The sequence below is a fragment of the Strigops habroptila genome, chromosome 2 (genome assembly GCF_004027225.2).
Source record: "Strigops habroptila isolate Jane chromosome 2, bStrHab1.2.pri, whole genome shotgun sequence".
Classification (NCBI taxonomy): Eukaryota; Metazoa; Chordata; class Aves; order Psittaciformes; family Psittacidae; genus Strigops; species Strigops habroptila.
In genome coordinates this window covers 91,685,605-91,701,212 of record NC_044278.2, presented here as the reverse complement: position 1 = coordinate 91,701,212, position 15,608 = coordinate 91,685,605, and the positions used below count along the sequence as shown (strand labels likewise).

Here is a 15,608-nt window from a genome sequence, read left to right as displayed (position 1 = left end):
TGCAAATACCAGAAATAGTAATACGATGGTGCTTATTGAAGTGCAAATGACAGTTATGTTGAGGATGCTTTTACTTATTGCTGTAGTAAGAAGATTGTTGTCTTCACTCTTAAAATTCAGGTATTAGGAAAGTATGAACACCTTTCTACTAAACTTTTAGGAGCAGATATTGCCTTGTGAAGCACAGTTATCTTTGTGTGCCTAAGAAATAAAAGTCAGACTTTGAACATTTCAGTGTTGAAATAAATCTTTACCCTTTCTTGCTGGTAAGGGTTATAGCCATACGGTCAACTGTTCTTGGCTTTTCAAGAGAGTCTGTTCCACACTGTTCCTGGAAATAGTATTTGCTTGGAGACACTTGAAAATTGCTTGGTGTGAGAGAGATGCTTCTGTCTCAGCATTTTATTTCTTGCATATTACAGGTGTAGAAGAAGTGTGGTCTGGCATAGCATATATTGTTGGTATAACGCATAGACAGACATGTTTTGTCCATAGAGCTACACCTGAATGTCTGCAGTAGGAATGTGGTATTGATTCTTTCCTTGTATTTCAGCAGTGGTTCTGCAGAGCTTTTGGAAATTCCTTTATGCTCTCATGTTCCATTTTACCTATTCTTATCTCAGAAAGGTACCTATAATAATAGTTCTTGCACCATTTCAGGGAAGAGGGACTTGAAGGTGACCTGAGAGGATTGCTGTAGAAAGTTGGTCTTGTTTTTCCACTCTTCACGCTAGGGAAGCTGTGCAGGTTATGTGATTGAGTCATGTGTGCTCTTGTGCTGTGGAAGATAAAGCAGAGTGCTCAGAGTATGGAGAACATCTGCTAGTCCATTAGTATTTATATAAATTTGAGTGGAATGGGCATGGACCTTGTCAAGAGGAGTAACTGTGAGGTCCTATTTGCTCTATGTTCCTATCTAGATTGTGTTATGCTTTTCATTTGTCTTGAAGTTTACCATTGTTGCTTATGAAGCATCTGTATGCTACTGAACACTGTTAAAATGAACTTGATTTGGGCTTTCTATGCTACCATCTCTAGCCTGGGTTAATCTCTGAAATAGTATCTAGTAGTCCAGAGCCTGGTGTAGATTGAGGTTCCTAAAGTGGTGTCAAAGCTTTAGTTATGTTCAGGTCTGAATTGTAAATATTTTGCATTTATTTTCAAATGTTGCTATTCTTATGTAATTGTGAGAGAATATTTTTAAGACGGAATGGGAGAAGAGAGAGTGCAGGAAGTGTTCGAAGAGCAGAACTCAGTGCTTCAACGTGTTCTTCCTTCTGCAGAAAAGAATAGTATAAGGTCATCTGTGAAGGCATGGGGAAGGAATACAATTTAAATGATGGTCCAGCTAATTCTGGCTCTGACCAGCAGATGGAGTCTGGCTGAAGAAAAAAACCTGAAAAGCAGGTTTATGTTAACCATGCAAAGGCTTCTTCAGAGGCTTAGAATGTTGCACTTTGAAAAACATTAGGCGCTTTAAGGGGATGGTGCAGCTTTAGTCTTTGAATACTAGAAATTCAGATTTCTTTTCCTAGGTTTTGTATATGTACTTTGTTCTTACGAGCGGTATGGAAAATACACAGTTAGTACTTGGAATAAACTTATTATTATCTTATTACTTCAAATTTCCCAAACCCTTTACAAATTATGTTGTACCATTTACATGAAGTCCTTTTGTAAGGACTTGCAAAGAAAGACATAATCTAATTGTCTTCTGAATTATATGAACTTTTTACTACACAGTCCTAAAGAAATTCTCTTTTCATGGGATAGGAACAAGTCTGTTCCTGCGGATTAGTAATTTCAGATCAGAATAACTGCGTGTGTCCACACTGCTTTATTTTGTGTTGCCGCTTTGAATATGTGAGCCCTCTTGCCATTTTGCATCGTGTAGTCTTCACAGGGCAGCAAGGAGTCTGGTCTTTCTTTTCCAGTTACATGAGGAAATATATGAGGAAACAGTGGAATGTATGGGCAGCTTATGTGGTAGATAATTGAGGTTTTCCATGAACTTCATAAAACTAACAAATGGATAGAGGATGAAACAGCAGAACTGGCAGATAGTAGAACAGTCCTGTGTGTTTTGGTAACTAAGGGAAGCTGGAGAGGGATTTCTCAATACTGCTTGTAATTCAGCATCACATGAGAAATGCAAAGGCATAAGGTAAAGATGCAAATTCAGGAGGAGAAAATAGCCTTAATTGTATTTGCAGAATTACAGATTCTAAAATAACTGCAAAGAGCAGACAGAACGTGCAGTCGCTGGGATTGTTTCTTGCAGGGAGTGTTAGCAGTGGTGAAAAATGCAGTTGAACCCTAAGAATTGTTTCTTTCCTAGGAGTGAAATAGAAATTATACCTTTCAATAAACTCCTGCTGTGTGCAGCTTTGAGATACGAAGTCTCTGTTTTGAAAAGCACAGAACTAGCAAATGGTACAGAGGTAGCATGGATAGGTGTTTGAGTGGTTTCTGTATGAGGAGGAGTAAATTGATGTTCATAACCTGCAGACAGAATTCTGACTTCAAGCTGTGAGCTCAAAGAGGTAAAACACTTAACACTGGCTCAAGAACGGTGCAATATGTGGGCAAAGTCCAGTTTTGAGATCACATCCTTATCTCATCATGCATCCTGTTGTATATTCTCTAGTTGTCCACAGTTTTATGGATGATACAGTCTGCCTTTAATAGTGGCTGTATGTATTGCTGCCATGCTTGGAGCCACTTTAAAAATGTTCTTTCACTTAATTCAGAAGTTTATTTGCTATTTAATAGGTATCACTACTTGCAAATTCGGCTTTGAGTTCATTTTGCAACTGCACGTTGCATTCAGCATGTAAGTGGAGGAAGGTACCTTTCAGTGGTGATACTTGGTTTCTCACTTCTTTCCAGAAGGGGGAGCCAAAATGTAAAGGCTGGACCAGGTTTGCTCTTCGGAAGTTGTGTGGTTACCCCGTAGCTCAGTGTGCGCGATATCATCGTGCTTCCTTCATAAAAAGGAAAAAGGCATAAACATTTAAAATGAGTGACTAAATATGTTTAAGAAAAAACTGGCTGATCGCCCTCTGTCCAGAAAACATGGCAGGAAAGTAGAAATGCACAAAAAGTGTAAGGATTTCTAATGTTCTGAAACAGTTCTTCGTGCACAATCAGCTTTGCTTTCTTTTCCCTCCTCTGATCAGTCTATTAGTGTATTTGGAATTCTAGGGAAATATGCTGCCATGTTCTGTTGGAAACTGGTGTAACGTGAACAGTTTCTCTCTCTAGGCCTTATCTTGTGTTCTAGGTGATGCTCAAGGTTTTCTTCTTGTTAGACCTGAAGAGGAGAGCGAGGATGAGTATGTGCTTTTAACACTTGTGCTTAGGAACTTGAAGGAAACCTGAGCTGGTGCTTTCTCTTTTTCTTCTCCCCTGCTCTTGCACCTACTAATAGACTGGGGACAATTACTATGAGTTTTCAGTTTTTAGTGGTTTGGGCTTTTTGCAAGCAATGACTTGCAGCAATTTAGAGCCATTTGAAAGAGTGGTGAAAAGTGGTTGCTTTACCCAGAACTGCCCTTCAATTAGAGATCAAAGTCGTGCTGCAAACGGGGGAGGTGTTAGAAATCCTCAGTCTCTTTTATGGCTGACATTTGTTACTTAATAGAGATGTCTGAGAAGCACACAGAGCAGCTTCAATGCCAAGAATATGGTAGTGTGCATCAGTGGAATGTTTCTTTTCCTCAAACCAACATTTTGCCTTGCAAATTCTGAAATACTCCGTGCAGCTTACTGGAAAAGCACACCAATCCGTGTTGCTAAATGTAAAGGAAAAGGCAAAGAGTGAAACTGTTTCACACACTGTTGGACTGTCATCAGTGTCTGTATTCAGAGGCAAATGTACACAAATAGATAAACAGAGGAACAGATTTATTTTAACAGAAGTTGGTTCTTACCGTTGCAGTCTGAACCTTGAAAGATACTTTCTCAGTTTGGGTGTTTTCATTAAATTGCTTGCAGGCACTTGAAGGCGGACTTCCCTGCTCTCACGTACTTGTTTTCTCTGTGAGGCTTTCATGCAAGTTAACATCTCCCATATATATTCTCGAGCATTTTCTGTAAATTGTAAACTGATATTTAAGCTGTGAGTTGGGTACTTCTCTGAAAGTTTCTTGCATCTCTTAGGCAGGGCTTGTTGAAGCAATTTCCTGGCTAGACCATAAAGAAACCTTCCCAATGACTCGTATGATACTTACTTGGCTCAAAATAAGTTTGATTTTTTTTTTTCTTTATGAATGCAGATGGGTTTGGGCAGATGTAAACTTGTTAATACTCTGAGAACTATATTTTAAACAAGCCTGTAAGTCACTGCATAAAGGAAAACCATGCATAAGGGGTTTTCTCTGTCTTGAGAGAAGACGGATTTAAGAACTATTGGAATAGCAATGGTTTATGTTGAGAATGCAGTGACAAAGAACTTTAGGATGCCTAAACTATCTGTATTGCTAGCTCCTACTCTAAAATTCACAATTATAACAAATAGTTGCTATGTAATACCAGTGAGGTGGAGACTTTGACCTTTTTGTACTCTGTTCTCCATAGCTGACAAGGAAACTGCAATGTGCATGTTACATCCCTTCAGTTGCAATATATCCACTACAGAATACATTTTTAATTATCATTTATCTATGATAACACTGTAGAGTTAATTTTCATCTCTGTACGTTTTGTTTAAAGTTACGGACTAAAGATCTTGGCTTTCAGAATATAAGCAATGTATAAAAGGTCTTTGAATAACTGGGATATCAGAACTGTATGTACATATGATCTTAGAGGTAAGTTTGAATAGGTCATACATTTTTAGAAGATAGTGCTGTTTTCTCCTACCCTTAAATTTAGGTAACAAAATATGTGATTGCAAAATAACAGTTCAAAACACTTAAAATTTGCAACTAAGGCAAGGCATTACAAGTACAGTAAGTAACTAAGTAGTTGATTGGAAACCCTGAATTTTGATTTTTGTGTGTTTGATATAGCAAAACATCAGAATTTAAAGGGATAGGTTTGATGCATCTGAAAGTTAATGGCTGAACTACTGCTTAAGCTTTGCCAGTTCCGATTTCCTTCATCCATTTGATCAGAGCTTGACACAAATTTGCCAGTGGTAAGTGAACTCCCCCTTAGCATGGACTGTAAAATATAAAACACAGAAATTAGGAAAAAAAACCTCTTGTAACTTGTCAGTGTACATCAGAATCTTCTTCTAGGGAGGAAGATAGAAATTCTTTCTCTTTTAATGTTTCTCAGTTAAACTGCCAGTATCTGTCCCAGAACGTAACTTCAAGTGAAATCTAGTTCATCAGAGGTTTGGGCTTTTTAACAGTAAGCTTCTACCTAGAAAATGAATGTTGGCTAATAGCACTGTGTTTATCTGTATTTAAGGGGAGAAAAATCTTTCTTAAAACTAGATTAAACTGGCTTTTTTATGCCAGTCGTCTTAGGGGGTTTTGTGTTCTTACACTACCAATGAAGTGGTTTAGAATAGCTTCTGAGAGTAACTCTGGCATCTTTGCTCATAGCCAGTGCTTGGATTAAGCTGCAGACAAACTTGGCTAAATCTCTGATAGGTTTTAAAAAAATTGATCAGTTTTATGGTTAGACAGGGCTTGGAGCAACCTGCTCTCGTGGAAGGTGTCCCTGCCCATGGCAGGGGGTTGGAACCGGATGAGCTTTAAGGTCCCTTCAACCCGAACCATTCTGTAAAAATTCTGTCAGTAGAAACTTCTCTCTATATCCTTTCACTGTGGATGGGGTTTCTTCTACATGATGAACCCCCAGTTGACCCTCTTCTCAGAGGGGTACAGGTTTCTCTCAAGACATTATTTTAAACAAGTAGTGCATTAATTACTCCATCAAAATGCCGTGTTTCTTTTCCGTTTTGCTTTGCTCACTTTGAACCCAAAATACCAGGAACTTAAAAATTATAACAGAAAGTGGATTATTTCTGCATTGGAACTTTTCATGCATCTGGAGTACTATGTCCATTTTTGGGCTTCCCAATGCAAGAAAAGCACTAATGTAGTGGAGGAAATCCTAATAGAGGGCTACCAAGGTGGTCAGGTGCCTGCACAGCATGAGCTACAGGGAGAGGCTGAGGCATTAGGCTTGTCCTTAAGTGGCATGCAAACCACTTAATTTGCAAGGAAATTTTCCTGTCTTTTATTCTAAAGTTGGCATGAGGCACACAGGCATATGTTTTATAAAATATAAATGTTAAATCAAAGTAGTTGGCAAGTGTTGATGTATTTCTCTTGCCTGAGTACTGAATTTTTTTTCAAAGGAGAGGAAAAAGCTGACAGTACCTGGTATGTTAGATAGAACACAAATATCCGTACCGAGATGGAACTTTTCTGTGCGCTATCTATCAGTGTCTGCTTTAAAATGTTCATTAAAATGCATTTATTGCAGTTTGCGCATGTAATTGGGACTGGCAAAGTTGTTTCTCCGTAGATCAAATAAAGTTCTCAAGTTGAAGAAATTTGTGCCTTCACAAGCGGAATTTGAGAGCTTTGTATTTTTTGGAAATGTGGTTGCATGATGGTATGAAGCTAATGATTTCCGTAGTTTTGCTCCTGCCTGCCACTTTGCCTAATGAGTAACTTCAGTTGAAGTGGATGGAGTATATGGAGTAGAGGTTGAATCGTGTCTTAAATACATTCTGTCTCAGTTCTTCAGCCTCTATACTTCTAGCTTGGCAGGGTTGGAATGGTTTAGATTTAAGAAAGCTGCATCTTACACTGGGAATTAGTTTGCAGCATTTCCTTTTCCTAGGGGATGTTTGTCATGTAGTACTGGCTTAGGGACAGTTTCAGAGAGTAAAGTGTAAGAATTAGCAGATTAAAAAAGGAGAGGGGGATTACGGGAGCACCAAAAGTAAAGATCTTCCTTTTTTTTCTTCTTTTTATGTGTGGGCAGAGTACTCTGATGAATACCCAGAGGTCTTTAGAAGGCTTCTTTGAGGAGGGTTTTATTCTGAGAAGAAAAAAGTCTGTGTTCAGTAGTAGCTCACATCAGGCGTTATATTACATTAGAGGTCATTCTTGATGTGGATGAAATAGTCTGTATTTAAGATACTGAAAGAGATTGGTTAAAAGCCTGAAGTGTAAGGGTAAGAGGAGATAGCAAAGGAAGAAACAAACAGAAGAGAAATGGAAGAGGTATAGTGTTGAGCAGTCTTAGTATCAAGTAGTTACTCTCTTCCTACTTTTAAATAGGACATATGTGGGGACGCACTAATAAGCAGAGTATAAAATCCGAATTTTAAGGCCTCCTCAACTTAAATACGCAACTGAATTGATAATAGTTACCTCGGGTTGAGAAGAGTTATGTAAGAAGCAGAGGAGGGACAGGTTATTTTAAATGAATACTCACTTGCAACTAATTAGTGTCTTTGTAAGTGGCTAATTAACTGAAAAGTTTGGCTCATGAGATCCAAATCCATTGGAAGAAAAAAACCTACTAGTTCTGGCACAAATGGAATGACTTGTTTGTCTTACATGTAGATACACAAATATTTTTTGCTTCCTTAAGCTAATCACAGAGCATTAGATTTATGAGCGTAGGTGTTCAAAAATGAACTTTAGGGTTGTAGTTTCCACAGTGTTTTTAGAAAAGTCCAGTGGAAGCTTTGCTGACTTCTTCTGTTTTCCTAGAGGCCAATTACTGGCACAGTTTGAATGCTGCTTCTGCAGAGTTCCAACAGAAACCTCTGTCTGCGTCCTTACAGATCGCAGTATTGAACTCTGGAATATTGGCGTTCGTTAGGGACAGGAGGTTGAGCAACTAGATTAATATTTTAATTTTATTTGATTATTTTTGGTCCTGTGACTTTCACTGTTTTAAAAGCTGATACTCAAATGCTTAATTTGTGACTTGAAAAGTTGCTAAAAACCTTGGAAATCCAGCAGGGAAAGGGAAGTCAAATACATGTGGGTGTTGGATTTACAAACTCACTGAAACTCTCCCCGCCTTGAAGGGCATTTTGTGCCTCAAGTCTTAAACTTTCTGTTGTTCTCAGTAGAAGTTAGTGGTGGAAAAATAAGTATTTAAATTCGTCTAGGGAAATGGTAGCTTCCTCAGGGGAAAATAAAAAAAAAGAGGAACCATAATTGAATATTCTGATTCTTAAAATGCAGTATGACTGCAAACATGGAAGCTTTGAAACTTAAATGAGCTCGTGTGCTTTATTTTATAAGGTATCTCAGTTTGCTTACCGGTGACTGATTTGAAGAATGGATTAAATGAAGTTCAGATTTCAGATCAACATGATGCTATGCGAGGAGTTTGCTGTTAGGTTCTCTAGGGTTAGCTTGTACAGTGGTGCCTTTGTTTTTGGGTCTGCAGGGATCCCCAGGTTATAGTGGCTTTAGGAAGAACTAAGAACTCGCTTCTGCTGAGCTGTTCACAAGTAAGGAATTGCTGAAGTTTAGCAAGCACTGGTTTCAGTTAATTAATAGCATTATATGAACTTTGTGACACTTTCTTAAGTGAATATGTCATTTGTAGCGACATTAGACAGCCTTTTTTTCACAGACATTGTTTTGCAACTTTGTAACCCTGTAACCAGAAAGATAAGGTTAATGATGAAAAAAACCATTTCAGTATGGTTGTCTAAAGGGATTGCGTGTAGTTGTGGATAGGGCATGACATACTTCATTTTGTTTCTCCTATGATAATTGCAACCATATCCATTTTTAATTGCCAGTTTTGTCAATGAATGCTAGACAGGTTTCTCCATAGCAGTGTTTGTTCATCGAACCAAATGAATACAGCTTGTGAATTTCTCAAGTGCGAAGATCTGCAGAGTCCCAGCGTGTTTCTCTGGTTTGTGTAACACACATCAAAATACAAAATGTTTTTGTTGGATGAAATGTAAATATTATGCCTAGATAAAGCTGGATTTTGTAGTCCTTTAAAGTACTGTTTCATTATTAGAGCTGACTGGCAAGAAAGGGATGCTTCAAAGATAATACCTTGGTGTTTGCCAGTGTAGAGACAGTGGGACTGATCATTACTTTTGGGATGCCATAATTTACAAAAAGAATCAAGTGAACAGTAAGCAGAAGAAAAAAGTGGAACTAACCACAAGGGTCAAAGTCTGATACAGGAGCTGTGCAGCCATGTTAAAGCTTAGCTGACATGTGTCTTGAAGTCACATAACTTCGTCTTGTAAGGTAGGTAAATTGGGCTAAGATATAGGCTTCATGTTGGAGACTGTGTTTCTGAAAACAAATGCATTCATTTTCTTGCTGCTACAGGATCCAATTACTTTGAAACTATTTGGCAGAACTGTTTGCCATCTGTGTTAATTTGTTCTTTGTCTTGTGTTTTGTAGGTTGAGATAAAAATGAAGAAGCCAGAGGCTGTAAGATGGGAGAAGCTGGAAGGCCAGGGAGATTCTCCTAAGTTAAAGCAATTTACACCTGGTTTGTTCTCTGACAGTTTAAGTATTAAATGGTTTATCTGTATTAAATTACTTGCAGTTATTAATAATTTTTTTATGTTAAATATTATTAACAAAACTACAACTTCATATTTACGATGAAAGGCCTAATTTTGTTTTTACTGCCAAGAACTGACAGAAAAAGTCTGCAGGGCATTACTAAAACTTCAGTACTAAATTGGGTCATAACTTCCATTAATCTGATGGATTGTTAAGGTTATATGCTTGTCATTAATTCCTATGGTCTTATCTGTTTGTCTGCCTGGTTTGGTCACTGTTTTGCAGTTCTATGCATTATTATGCCTCTACTGTTGCTTAAATTGTAGAATCATAGAACGGTTTGGGTTGTAAGGGACCTTTGAAAATCATCATGTTCCAACCACCTGCCATGGGCAGGGACACCTTCCACTAGACCAGGTTGCTCAAAGCCCCATCCAGCCTGGGCTTGAACACTGCCAGGGATGGGGCATTTACCACTTCTTTGGGCAACCTGTTCCAGTGTCTCACCACCCTCACAGTGAAGAACTGCTTCCTAATGTCTAATCTAAATCTCCCCTCTTTCAGTTTAAAGCCATTCCCCCTTGTCCTGTCCCTCTCGTAAAAAGTCCCTCTCCAGCTTTCTTGTAGGCCCCCTTCAGTACTGGAAAGCTGATTCATGGTCTCCCTGGAGCCTTTGAGCCTTTTCCTCTCCAGGCTGAACAAGCCCAACTCTCTCAGCCTGTCTTCATAGGAGAGGTGCTCCAGTCCTCTGAGCATCTTCGTGGCCTCCTCTGGACTTGCTTCCATAGGTCCATGTCCAATTAAGTACTACTTGCTTAAGTATTCCATGTCTCTTGGAGTTTTTCAAGGCAGATTAACCGTCTGTCTTTTGAGAGAGTTTGATTTTCCTGATTTGTTGATTTCAGATATTTTTTGGAATTTTAGATCAAATTTTTCTATGGCTCTAGGCTGCTGGTTGGGTTTTTTTGGGGTTTCTTTTTCTTTGTGTCCACCAATGTCTCCTGCCTTGTTTTGACTTTTATTATCTGTGTTGCTGTTGTCCAGCGTTTTTTTTGTTGGATAGCTAAATTATGTAAGTCTGTTTACTTGAAAGGGAACTTTTGCTGAATATAGTCTCTAGCCTTAGTTTTCTTTATTTTTTGCTACTGCAATGCTTATATCAGTAAGGAGGAATCAATTTGCATTTTCAGATTCATAGTCCATTATCATCTCTGATTCATCGGACACATATGTGTCTGTGTGTTCTCTGCTGCTCTAAAAGTCATGAGAAAATCCTTAGTTAGGTAACACTTCTGTTTTCAGATTCCCAGCACTTATATCCATCGTCCTCTCACTATACAAGGAACTGGGACAAACTGGTAGTTGAAATCAAAGAAGAGGAGAAGAATGAGAAGTTAGAAGGAGATGCTGCTTTAAATAAACTCTTCCAGCAGATTTATTCAGATGGTACAGATGAAGTGAAACGTGCCATGAACAAATCGTTTGTAAGTCTTCATTCTTTTTCTCTGAAGAAACATGTTACCTTTTGTACACTGACACAATTTACTAAAGTTTGCATGAATCAGGAAGCCTGCAGCTACCAAAACCTTGGGCCTATCGTGAACGGCAGTGGTTCTGTTGGAGATACTAGTATAACAAGTCTTGCTGAAAGTTACAAAGTTGTACACTAACGAATATGACTCTTAAGTCCAAGGTTGGGCTTTGTCTTTGGTCTCTTTGTTTCAGTCAGTGTTGTCAGAGGAAGTACTATTTTTGGCTCAGAGAGAGCTTGAAGACTTGCCATGGGTGAAAGGATCAGATTCCTCTTCATTGTTTGCATCTAGTTCCTTTTATGTGTTGTGCTCGTAGGCAAGAACATGACTCTTCTAAAGCTTGTTGTTAACAAAGTAACATCTCATTGTGTCCAGTACTGTAAAAATACTGTTGGGCTGAAGATTATGGACTGATAACTTTGTCAGATTTTATTCTGTCTTTACACAGAATTATCTGTGCAATTGCAGCTACACAAAGTGTAGATTTTTCATGCTTTTTCAGAATTTGTTCATCTGTTGTAAGAAATGTGGCTTTTCTGTTGCTAGAATTCCTCTAGCAAACTAAACAAGCTTTCTCTCATATTGCAGATGGAATCTGGAGGCACAGTTCTGAGCACCAACTGGTCTGATGTTGGTAAAAGGAAGGTAGAAGTAAATCCTCCTGATGACATGGAATGGAAAAAGTTCTAATCCTGTTTTTAATCTTTTACCATCGATGTGTTGCCATAGTCATGTACTGACCACTATGTATGGACATAACATTCTTGGATTCAAAGCACTGAGTGTTCCCTTGGAAGTAGGAATTGTCTTTACATTTTGCTTTAGAAACTCCTTCATCCGCAGATGTTAAAGACATACTCAGGAGTCGAACCCTATTTTCATCATTTCTGTCTGATTTTTGGAAGTCCAGTCAATCAGTCTAAATTTTCTACCACCTTTATTGGCTCTGCTCGTTGGAGATAGGGTGATCTCTAATGACTGGTCAGGATTATTGCCTTACACCTGGTGTTTCTGTTCAATAACTTATTAGATCTTGGCAACTTTGGGTGAAAACACTTTTCAACAACAGTGTTAAAATTGTTTGCTCTTTAACTCTGCTAAATAAAACTGTAAATATAAGTTTTTCTATACGGAAGCTGCTTCATTTCATTTTTAGTAATCTTGGTTTTTGATGGGGAAATCACTTAAAGCGTATAGGTGAGGATGTGAAAACAGCTTAAAAAACAAAAAGAAGCTGGCATGTATAGAAGCAAAATGTGCGTTCAGCGAGGAGGATGAGATTGCTATTCTTGATGCAGACACAAAATTTCTACTTTTGGAGTCCTTCCACCTGAGTGGTAGGTTGAACTGCATTTGTAGGTAATGGGAGGAAGTCAGTTGTGGCTGGAAGTCTCTGCATACAGGAAAGTGGGTCCTTTGCCACCTTGTTCAGAAAGAGGATCTATTGCAATTGCCTGAAATCAAAGATAGCAGGAAGTTGCTTTAAGTTCTGTTATTTCACTGGAAACTGTTTGTATTTTAAAGAAGAGCCCATAAGTCCTTAATTGTTTCCATCAGTGCAGCTTTTCCATCATGATCAAATTGTAACTAACATTATTTACAGAAAAAGAACTCAGAAATATGAGAAATACTGTCTGTGCTTGTACCGCTTGGACACGAGTCTGCCAGGGCCTACAGATGCTCAAAAGTCATCTGGTCATGGGCTGGGCACCCGGCTCCAGGTGCCCTGCTTGAGCAGGGGGATTGGACAGGGTGACCTCCAGAGGTCCCTTCCAACCTCAACCATTCTGTGATTCTGTGAGAGACATACAAACCCACAAGGTTGTGGTAAACATGCCTGGTCCATGCGCTGCTGTCTCTTGGGAATTCAGGGATACCTAAATATTGTAAGATTCTAGAAAATACCATGTATTGCAGATACTGGCAGCAGCCTGAGAGCCATTTCATTCCTTGCTAACTGTTGGATGCTGCTTTAAGTTTACTACTTTTCCTTACATTCCTAATGATGTAGGTTTTTCTAGATTTTTTGTTGTTCTGCCTGTTTTCTTGGTATTTGGTATGTTGTTTTTACTGCAGTGAGAATTGGATGAGCTTGGTAAAATATAAAGGCTATTAGAACAGGTGTTTTAATAGGACAAGTGAAGTCTGCAGCTGCTGCAGTAATAAATGTGTGTAAAAGATGATTGAGAAATAAGGAGAAGGAAGAAAGGATGTATTCTGTGCTTTCTGAGGAGTAGCAATCTAGGTTTTGCAGCAATTCTGGCAAAGTGCAGTGGGGTTTTTTCCTGCTGTTGTTGCTATGCCTGTGCAGTAGACAGATACCAAGATTTTAAAATCTCACAAATCCTTTTAAATAGAGAGCTTGGTTTTGGGTGTATGCCATAGCTATGAACTTCATCATACTGGACAGCTGTAGACTATGACTACAGTCTTGACATAACTACTGTTCCTTGATGTGCTCAGATCATGATTATCCTATAGGGCAATCTGGGCAGTGATTTCTTCTTGAATCGCTTTTAGCTTCAGAATTGATCCATGTTTTCCAAACCTCAAATTTGATGACCTTCAGAACTGAATGTTATCCTGGTCTTTGAAGACAGTGAAAGGAGATTCAATTTAGGAAGGGTTTTGTGTGTGTCTTACCTCTTGATTCTTACTGAGCAATGTCTGCTTCTTGGAAGAGTTTCTCAAAGGATATACTTGGGGCGTGTTTCAGTGAAGATTTGTTAGCTTCAGTGGGGAATTTCTTGCCTTTCAGAGAATTCTGAGTAGCTGGATGCTTAATATGTACAGCATTTGCCATCCATATGGGATGCTAACATTGAAGTTAACTTTATTTGGAACAGGGACTTGAACTCGATTCTCCTGGATAAGTGCTTTGCTGCTTCTTATTTATGCTCTGAAAGGCATTTCTTCCTGTCTAATGTAGAAGGAAGACAAATGTCTGAGCACTTTGCTTTGTCGCAAAATCAGGTTCTTGTCTTCTGGCCAGCCTTGCTTTATAAATATTATTCAGAGCACTTAACAGTGCTTAGCAAAGACTTGCTATGGGAAAAGCCTAGATAAAAATCTCTTAAATAGAAATGAAAAAGTAATTTGAGAATGTTTCTGCCAATCAAGTTGTTCTTTCTTACTGAAGAGAACACAGTAGGGGTTCCTCTGTCTACTTTCACTTACAGAAAGACCATTGGACTATTTGGTCAGATAGGCACAACGTATTCCTGTATTCAGTGGGTACTATGTCACTGCTTGGGGGTTCAGTGCACTTAGCTTAAGGCAAAAAGTAAAATAAAATGCATTGCTACTTATGTACTCTTGAGGCATGTGTAATGCAAATATAATGGTTTAGCTTCAGGCTAAAACTTGTAGCAGTCAAGCAGTAGGCCTCCCTGTCCATCTCAATTCTGTAAGCCAAGTTTGCCAGTTTAAACATAATTCCAGCATGTTTCTGAGCATGGACAGATAATCTGTGTGTGTTCCACTTTGGATGAACCAATAATGGTGGCTCTTGCTGCTTTATTGGGGGTGGTGTTTTCTGGGAGGGGATTGGATTAAAGCAGTAGGCAAAATTCCCTTATAAAGTGGGGGGGAAGGTACTTCATGAACTTTCTGAACAGTATATGCTTTGCTTTTGACAAAACACATGCACAGAATGGTTCCAGAAGCCCTAAGACAAGAGGAGGATATCAGGGAGCTTGAAGGCTGAATAGAGGCTGTGAAGGATAACAGTGACAACACAAATTTCCTTCAGGACTAGAGAGGGTGAGTGGAATTTATTGCAATACTGGCAACGAGTTGGCTGAAGGCAGAGAACTGCTCACAGGGGCAGAGTGGATGATGTTTTAATTGTGTTAAAACTTCTCTTGAGGCCTTCTTTTTTCCTTAAGCCTTTTGGTCATCTCTAGATAGTCCAGAAAATAAAGGCAGTTTCACCTCAGTGCTCTGATTTGTAGTCCTATTGCAAATACAGGAACAGGAAAGCAAGAGGTAACAGTAGCTTTCCCATTTAATATCATAGAAAGGATTACTCTGCTACTGTTCTGGGGGTCATAGAAAATGCCCGTGTGTTGCGGCTTAAGACTGCCTCTCCCACCTTTGGTATATGCACAGTGTTGGTAAAAGATCAGTTGAGCATCTCGGAAGGAGATGATGGTGCTGCTGGTTCAGTCTAGCGCCGAGCAGAGATTCTGTCCACCCCGATGTGCCAGTCAGCAAAATCAACAATCTCTTCTTTGCCAGCTGTAGTTTTATGCTTCTCTTCGTCTTTTTGGTTGGTTGATTGGTTTGGGTTTTTGCACTGCATGGAACAAGTGGTTGGTCTTCACTGAAACTTTCTTAATGTATGCGTGCTGAAGTAGGGGTGAAGTATCACCTCCCCAAATGCAGACATGTTGTAAGCTCTTCAGTCTGTTAAGTATTATGTGGTGGCGGTGGAAAATGCGTCTTCAACAGTTGTAGTAAATGCTGTGTGCGGTAGTGAATCGGATCGCTGCAGATAGTTAGAACTGCAGCCTGAGCCACCACTGCAGGGAATATTGCTACGTCTTTTCATGCTGTTGGATCATTGGTTTTATTGTCATTCCTGTGTTCCCTCAGAA

At 39.0% G+C, this 15,608-nt stretch overlaps 1 protein-coding gene across 4 annotated transcripts in view; it reads left to right on the top strand.

Moving 5' to 3' along the window:
* Nucleotides 1–12,145, top strand: part of SUGT1 (SGT1 homolog, MIS12 kinetochore complex assembly cochaperone) — a 28,813-nt gene extending 16,668 nt beyond the window's left edge. For all 4 annotated transcript variants that reach the window (XM_030475996.2, XM_030475997.2, XM_030475998.1 and 1 more), the window contains 3 exons: nucleotides 9,371–9,461; nucleotides 10,781–10,962; nucleotides 11,599–12,145. In XM_030475996.2, coding sequence (XP_030331856.1) covers nucleotides 9,371–9,461; nucleotides 10,781–10,962; nucleotides 11,599–11,700 — 375 coding nt within the window. In that variant the 3' untranslated portion in view covers nucleotides 11,701–12,145. The remainder of the gene's footprint in view (nucleotides 1–9,370; nucleotides 9,462–10,780; nucleotides 10,963–11,598) is intronic.
* Nucleotides 12,146–15,608: the final 3,463 nt, after the last annotated feature.